Source organism: Rutilus rutilus, assembly GCF_951802725.1.
Source record: "Rutilus rutilus genome assembly, chromosome: 7".
Lineage (NCBI taxonomy): Eukaryota > Metazoa > Chordata > Actinopteri > Cypriniformes > Leuciscidae > Rutilus > Rutilus rutilus.
The window spans coordinates 29,478,379-29,486,802 of NC_140221.1; the positions used below are offsets into that span (position 1 = coordinate 29,478,379).

At 37.4% G+C, this 8,424-nt stretch overlaps 2 protein-coding genes across 2 annotated transcripts; one reads left to right on the plus strand and one right to left on the minus strand.

The window, feature by feature from the left end:
- The first annotated feature begins 660 nt into the window (after positions 1–660).
- tmem119b (transmembrane protein 119b) lies at positions 661–5,298 on the plus strand. Its single transcript, XM_084415302.1, has 2 exons — positions 661–864; positions 2,460–5,298. The coding sequence occupies exon 2, from the start codon at positions 2,475–2,477 to the stop codon at positions 3,357–3,359; it is 885 nt and encodes a 294-aa protein (XP_084271428.1). The 5' UTR covers positions 661–864; positions 2,460–2,474; the 3' UTR covers positions 3,360–5,298.
- Positions 5,299–5,807: 509 nt separating this feature from the next.
- iscub (iron-sulfur cluster assembly enzyme b) lies at positions 5,808–8,115 on the minus strand. The gene is made up of 5 exons (XM_084415303.1): positions 7,953–8,115; positions 7,364–7,477; positions 6,926–7,036; positions 6,683–6,761; positions 5,808–6,522 (listed from the first exon to the last, which is right to left on the minus strand). The coding sequence occupies exons 1-5, from the start codon at positions 8,046–8,048 to the stop codon at positions 6,428–6,430; spliced, it is 495 nt and encodes a 164-aa protein (XP_084271429.1). The 5' UTR covers positions 8,049–8,115; the 3' UTR covers positions 5,808–6,427.
- Between the last annotated feature and the right edge of the window lie 309 nt (positions 8,116–8,424).

The window sequence follows — 8,424 nt, forward strand, 5'->3', positions numbered from 1 at the left end:
AGATTAGCTTAGGTGCTCTTAAAGCAGATGTTCTCATGATCTTGTATGTCTTGACAAGTCATTAGATACCTCAAAGGGCTGCCATATTGAAAACTAATTCAAAGAGGACTATAAGATAGGATACTTGTTCCTGCTGACAAATATTCCTATTATTTTTTTATTTTATTTTAATACTGAGACAGTACTCAGTACACCCTTTAGCCTTTCCATCATTTTCAGCTCATTATATTGCTATTCTTTGGTTTTAGGGCAAACTGCAGCCCTATATATTTCTGCTCTCAACACCCTGTCCATTGTTCCAGCACGTGTGCCCTCTACCCCCTGAATCACGTGAGCTCAGGAAACATAAACCTCTTCCTCAGGGATCTGATAGCTTCTGTTTGAAGACCAAACACAAACCCAAAGTATTTTACAAGAGACCATCAATCTCTGTATTTCACCCTCAAACTGATTTAATGATTAGAAGATTTTTAGATTCAAGATACTGGATGGATGAAAATACAAATCTGGAGAATATTCTTTAGAGTCTCCCCAGTTTGTTGAAACAGACTGTTACATCTGGTGGCTTGAAGTTCTCCAGTGCACAGGCAGGAGGAAAAAAACTCGGCTCTCCCCCAACCAGCCTTTAACGAGAACAGTGTGTCTGGAACTGGCCCAGTCAGTCTTTCTGGGACAGAGTAGAAGCAGAAGAAAAAGGAGGAGGAGGGGAGAACAAGAGTTTCTTCCCCCTCACCAATCCAACTGTTCTTCATCGTGCAGTCTGTAACAACAGACATTAAGCTTGAGAGGAGGAAACAGCAGAAGCGTTCTTCTCCACGTTAGATCTTCTCCAGTCGGCATGTTTTAGAGCTTCAGCCTTTGAAAGTAAGTATGAATTCAGATTTCAACATTACTTTAGTCTGTTTTCTATTTTAGTAATGCCGTCCCTGTCCATGTAACGGTAGACAGATGACTTGCCTTGCAGGAATGCACAGCTTTAAAAGGTCCATGTCCAGATGTGGCTAACCAAGTTTAAAACTCTTCTCTAACTGTTTAAAAGATTCTGTGACTTAGAATAGCTTCTGAATGTACTCTTGCTGTTGACTTTGGCAAGTTGACCCTAAAAGACAGAGATTTACATAAAAGGAAGTTCATGTGACGAGGACAGAACTTTCATACATTTGGAACTGCTTTGAAGCTAGCATTAAAGCACTGACATAGACTAATATTAATGCTTTGTGTGTGTGTGTGTGTGTGTGTGTGTGTGTGTGTGTGTGTGTGTGTGTGTGTGTTGGAAAATGAGGCACCACATGAGCTTGATACTATTTCCATTGTGCAACAAATGCCCAGTGATGATTATGGTCGTCAGCTTGAGCACAGATGGCACAGAGCAGAGAGACCTCTGATGAAAGATCTTTGTTTAAAGAAACAAATCGTCATCATTTATTTTGTTAGGTTCACCAGCTGTTTTGTGAAACTATATTAGTTATACACTATACTTAAATCACTGTAAAAAGTGATCAGTTGACTTAACTTAAAAAAAAGTGAGGAAACCCCTTGCCTTAAAATTATTAAGTAAAATATACCATGCATAATTGAAAAAATTAAGTTGTGTTACGCATGCAGTTTATAAACTTAATTTTAAGGCAACAGGTTTCCTCCTTTTTTAAGTAAGTCAACTGATCACTTTTTACAGTGTATAGATAGAATTAAATGTTAAGTTGTAGAATTTAACATTCTTTATCATAATCAACATACATAATTATGAACAAACACAAATTAACAATTAACTATAGTACATTTTTAGAAATGAACATTTAACTAGATTGATCAATTCTTGTTTATTGATAGTTCATGATCTGTGCATTGCCTACTATTAATAAACGTTATCGTAAAGTGTTACCAGCGGACATGGCAGTGATGTTCGGCTGCAGTTGCTATGAACATACAGTAATGCATCTGGCTCAGAATCCAATGAGGTTTCCATGTGGCGCTTTGATTGCAGACAACTGCAGTGAATGAATGTCACAATGAAGTGAGAACATACCAAAGTTTTTGATTTTAACTATTTGTTGTTAAAGATTAAGTTAGCGACTCTAAGTTGATAACATCACAGCTAACAAAAATATGTTTTATGAACATTTTGCTCATGTTCCCATTAAGTTATGAAAACGTTATTTCTGAATGTTCTCAGTCTGAATGTTCAACTTTTTTTTTTTAAATATATGAAAGACATTTTCTCTTGGTTATTCAAATGTCAGTGGAAATGTGAAGGGAAAATTAGATGTTATTATTTTGCAAATGTTAAATATTACTTTGAACCAAACAATAGCATTCATAACTCAAGAGCCTTGTCATCAAATGTTAGCCAAAGTTCTGAAAAGATTCTCGGTTAGCTGGGATGTTTTTTTATTCTTTATTTTTTAAGTGGTTTAAAAATGTAAAATGGAGTAATTAAAATGCCTTTTTAACCACCTCAGGTATTCAGTCACAGGATGGACCACTCAGCTCTCCGATGCCTCATAGGCCTATCCGTCACTTTGCTAACCAGGCACACCGCGAATGGCACTCCAGTAATTTTAAATGACTCTATGGAGGGCAGTGGGCAGTGGGAATCTGAGAGCACAGACCTGATCCCCACACCTAGCATTTCCTTCTTACTCAATGAATCGGTAAAGACCACCTCCATATATGAAGAAAAACATACCAAATCATTGTTGAATCAGATGGTGGACTTCTTACAAGAGAACCACCTTCCCATAATTGTCATTACCACTTTACTTTTTCTCGTCCTCACCATCCTCTGCTCGGCTGCCATCTTGAGTCGCCGACGTAAAGTCAGCACCTACTACCCTTGCGCTTTCCCCTCCAAGATGTACGTGGACGAGCGAGACAAGACTGGAGGAGTGCGCATCTTCAACGAAGTCCCGGAGAAAGCCAACACCAGATCCACTGAGGAGCCGGTGAATTCAGCCAGGCAGCTCCAGGAGGACATCATGCTGGCTACCAAGAACCTCCGAACTCCAGCCAAGACTCCATGGAAAGAGAAGAATGAAACGGCAGAAGATCAAAAATCTGCTGATGACGAGGAATGTCCTCAGTGCGACAAGAGTCAAGAGAATGGCTGTGGCCTGCTAGAGGACAAGACCACAAATCAGTCTGCCATTGAGGATTCTGTGGAAAAGAGCAGCCCCAGCAGGTCCCAGGACAGCGTCCCTGCTTGTGACATGGAAAAGACTGACCCCTCGGACTCTGGGCCCCCTGAAGAGAGCAAACATCTATCTGGGCCAGAGAATTCAGAGATACAAGAGAACACAAACAAACAGGAAGTTGCTACTTCAGACTCACCATTTATCAGTGAAGAGAAAACAGCATTTTAGTGGGGACATTTTTAAAGCCTTTAGACATAAATACTGACCAAAGTGTATTTCTTGGACACATTGTAAAACTAAAGAATGTAGTATGAAGTTGTATTGATATTATCGGAAGCACTTTATTTCACAGTCCTGTTCCCATGTACATACTATGTACTTATAGTTAGGGTTGCAAAGGGGCGGAAAATTTCCATGGGAAGTTAAGCTGGGGAATTTTGGAAATATTCATTACCACGGCAACCGCTTGCGCGTCCACTCTGAAAGTAACTGTACACATAAGAGACGGATAGATACATTATTTAAGGTTATTTCTATTCGTTAGAATATTGATATATGAACTTGTTGTCAAGTAAGCCCCGTTGCGAGCATGTGCGTCTCTCTAAACTTTCAGTGTGCTGCACTGCTCTAGTTGACTTCTGCGCCTTCCCTCCGAAAATATCAGTTAATTTTGAAAACGTAATTCCTTTTGTGGATCCCCTTGGTCTTTCTTCATGTTTCTTTGACAAATATCAGTGTCTCAGTCTCACGCACGCTGCACGTGAGTTAACCACACCTACTTATTTACATGTCGCGGTATACACGGAATAAAAAAATCTGTTACAGTTGACATTTTATTCCGCGGTAACGATATATACCGTCATACTGCCCAGCCCTACTTATGTCCTAAATAAAGTTATGCTAGCTTATTTAGCATCTAACTTATCAGCTTGCTATCTACTAGATGAATACATTTGTTTGTGATATTTGCAATTTAAACATTTAATAAATATATTTCCCCATAATATCATCAAAACTTACTTCACTTTGTTTAGTCCACAGGCTCAAATGTGTGCTTTGGGCTTCTGTACATGTGATGGAGGCATGCACAGTGCCAGTAGGGGGTGTGGTCTCAATAGCCATGCAGTAAGCAGTGTGCTATGTGCATGTGATTGAGGAATGGCATGGATATTCAAGTGTATTTGAATGGCATCTGTTTGTTTTAGTCAAGATTATGCTAAAATATACTTTCCTCAACTATATTTAAGTTCCCTATAAGAGCCAACCTTCAACTTTGAAAATTCCCAGTTTATTCCCGTTTATTCCCATAAATTCCTGTTAATTCCCTTAAATTCCCATGGAAAGTTTCCATCTTTGAAAATTCCCAGAATTTTGCAACCCTACTTATAGTAATTGCAATAACTGGGTAATAACTAGGTACTAACCATGAACCTACCCCTAAACCCAACCTTAACCCATGTAGTTAGCTTATATAACCCAATACTTTTTTAGGTAAGTACACGTAACTTTTTTACATACTGTAAAATAAAGTGCAACCAAATTATCCAATTTTTTTCAGGAAAATGTATGGCTTTAACATTGTTTGTGACTGTTTACTTTGATGTACCAAATATAAATGTACTCTGCTTAAAATTTGTATTTTAATTTACTTAAATGTAAATGATATGAACGGATGCCTTTTGGGCAAGACTTTAACCTAAAAATGGCATTTTAAACGTTAGCTGTCGTGAATCTCTTTTCGTTTGACGTGTTGATGACTATTCTTGCTTTCTTTACTCTTTTTTTTTATGGGCGATGACATTTATAAAGACTGGAAGGGTGATGGCTTATATGTGAAGAATGCTATTTTGTCATTTAATGTTGTCTCTTTTCTAATGTCTCACAACTTTGCAATGTGCTGCAAACACACACACACAAAAAAAGCAAGCACATTTACTACTCCAATTAAGGAGAGGAGCCTCAGTATAGAAAAGCTTTGCTGTGAGCCAGGTTATTGTTTACACATTCTGGCTCTAAATATTTCCTTTCAAGGTCGAGAGGTATTCAGCCACAGCTGCTGAATGCCACAAAGTCCCATGCCACCTTTCTAAGAGTTTGGTCTAAAGATCAGTTAGTCTCAACATGTTCTTTATGAAGAACACAATATCCTCAATAAACATCTTTATGGAACTTGACCAGTTGATTCACACTTCTTAATTATTTAATGTTCAAGATAAAAAAAAAAAAATTCTTGAAGTCAAAAAATGCCAGCTAATGCCATTACTTCACTCATCACAACCATTGTTTTTTAGATCTACACCTTACAGTTCATGAAACATATGATATTGTATTCTACTCAAATTGAAAATACATTTATAGTATTACATATTAAGTTTTAATGCATGAGACAAAGAGTACTACTAAGAATTCTGTTCTAATTTTAGACCGGAGCATTGGTGGCAAAACAGCGCCATCTACGGTGTTTTTTTCCCCCCACCCAAATCTTCTGGAACTCTTATGATTATTTCAATTTTTTAAGCCAGAATGGATGACAGTTTCAAGTGGAAAAAACATAATAGCTATGCTGAAACCAAGTGTTGTGCAAAATCAGTTCATCACATTCAATTTTAATTGTAAATGAGCTTCATATTTATTGATCCCATGGGTATGCAGCATTAAATCCAATTCCAACATGCCTGATGTTTACAGATGCCTTCTTTATTTAACAAATTTGTGTTTGAAAGGCCATTGAATAAAAGACCAGCAGGATAAGTCACCATAAGAATCACATTTTCGTTCCTTCAAACTAAAAGAGAACAAGATTTGTGCGCATTCAGCTAACAAGTGAAACCACTATTACTCGTTTCATTACATCAACATATCTAAACAAATATGGCTTGGACATAATAACAGTCTATAGGTCAGTGCTTTTACATTGTGCGTTTAAAAGACTAGCTATAGTGCAAGAGTTGGAGAGCTTTGGTCTAAACTCATATGGAGGATTTAGAGCAGTGGTTCTCAACTGGTATTGTTTCAAGACAGAGTTTACATTGGGCATCAAATGGTGACACTGAGATTTATTAAAATTACCATAATCTGTGGACCAAACAATATGTAAAATCAATTTCATTGCATAATGGAAGAAAAGAAATGCATAATTCTCTTCCACATCAATATTTAACTGTGGAACGCATTTTAACACTGGCATTTGGTTTTATTTTCCTGCTGCCCGCAATTCAGTCAGAACAGACCTGAAACCCCATTTGGTTGTGAAGAACCAGCTGAGAACCACTGATTTAGAGGATCAAGTGCACCTCCTAGTTGCGGGACACGGCGGTCTTCTCACCCTGTTCACCTTCCTGTTTCAGACGATAGTCTGCCAAAGCTGCTTTAATGGCATCCTCTGCCAGCACTGCAAAGCACAGAGAACCAGGTCAGTAACAGAACAGAAACATCTTGAACATACAATTAAGAGTTGTATTATAAATATAAATGTTAACTGTTAATGTCAACCTGAGCACCAAATACAATGCTAGAAAATATTGTACAAGCAGATGAATCAGAAATCTTACTTGAGCAGTGCAGTTTGACTGGTGGAAGGCGAAGCTCCTTAGCAATCTGAGTGTTTTTGATCTCGAGGGCCTCATCAACCTGTACAAATGAAGATCATTTTTAGGTTTGATACCACCATTTAGGACAAAAATGTTCAGTTCCAATCAATCAAGCTTTGTTACAATACAGATTGGAAAAAAGGATAAACATTTAAGCCAAAGCAATTAGAACGGTTACTAGCAAATGGGACTATTTTTGCTTACAGATTTGCCTTTCACCCACTCAGTTGCCAAGGAACTGGAAGCAATAGCAGAGCCACAGCCAAAGGTTTTGAACTTGGCATCCACAATCTTCCCAGCCTCATTCACCTCAATCTAGGTGAGAGAAAAACAGTACACTTAAGATTAAATAATCACTGTGTGAAGGGTGGCATGAAATGAGTTTCCATAATTTCATAGTTTACATAGATAATTGGTTATTTGTTGAATATGTGAGTTTTACATTTTGGATTGTTTGTTGATTGTTTTAGAAATATTTCTTTAATGCAGATTCATCCTGTTTAAATCCTCAATCCAATCCGAGGCTTCAGCCATGTAATGGAGAGTTAGTATCCTGCGAGATTCACCTCCACCTATCACCTATAAAAATATTATTTAGGATGAACAAAGCAGCCATTCACAAGTTAAGCAAGAGAGGATTACCTGCAGTTTCATCACATCTCCACATGCAGGGGCGCCAACCAACCCTGTGCCCACATTTTTGGCATTTTTATCCAAAGATCCAACATTTCTTGGGTTCTCATAGTGGTCCACAACCTTTAAAACAAAAATACATTTTAGGGGAGGGGCCAATTGAGTTATTTGGTTAAAAAAGTCAGTATCATGTGTCAGTGCGTTATACAAGACAAATAAACGACCATACTGATCTCCAATGGCCCCCATTTTTTTTAACTAGTTAGTTTTGTACTCAGTTTAACATCAAATTAAAAAGTTGTCATTTGATCTCAAAAGATGTTGTGTTACATAGAAGTCCTGGGCTCATTCAAAGAAACAAGTAAATCCTTTAATTATACACATTATTATACAAATGTGATATGAAACAAGGACTGACTTAAAGCATTAAAACGAAACCATGCGAAACATGATATGTCTTATTTTAGTGTTGATAATACAGTGTCAATTACTGTCATTTCCATCAAGGGATGTCACAACCTCACAGACAGGAAGCCAGTTGAACTACAACAAAGCAGAAAACTTTAGTAGTCGATTGACATGAGTCATGCTAGCTTACCTTTACGTGATACCCAGATTGCATCCTCAAATGTGGAGCTGAAAGCGTTTTGAGAAATAGCGGAGACGCGCATTTCTTAACCAGCAGAGCCGCCATGATATCTATAATGACGCACTTGAGAACTCAAATAGCGGATTTATACGCAGTTCAATCTCGTACTTTTCAACCATCGCGAGATATGAGACAAGGGGATCCCCTGAATTTTATGCACACATTAGTTTTAAACCTTTATTATTAATATGCCTTTATATACCTTTATTATTATTATTGCATACCATTTATTGCTCTTTTTCAGCTTGAACAGTTTATACGTTTTTAATATAAATATGTAGGCATTAAAGTTAAAAAAGTTTACTCCCATACAGTGAACAAAGATGACAAAGACCATATAAGAATTTTAATAAATCGAAACTGATAAACTAAAAAATACAAATTTGTAGAGCCATAGAGTATTTTCTTTTTACTTTTATGC

Excerpts from the sequence above, each read along its gene's own strand:
- tmem119b (XM_084415302.1), top strand. The coding sequence starts at position 2,475 with ATGGACCACTCAGCTCTCCGATGCCTCATAGGCCTATCCGTCACTTTG.
- iscub (XM_084415303.1), bottom strand. The coding sequence starts at position 8,048 with ATGGCGGCTCTGCTGGTTAAGAAATGCGCGTCTCCGCTATTTCTCAAA. Across the intron at positions 7,037-7,363 it reads GAGATGTGATGAAACTGCAG|ATTGAGGTGAATGAGGCTGG; the intron begins GTAATCCTCTCT and ends TCTCTCACCTAG. Across the intron at positions 6,762-6,925 it reads AGTGGGTGAAAGGCAAATCT|GTTGATGAGGCCCTCGAGAT; the intron begins GTAAGCAAAAAT and ends TCATTTGTACAG.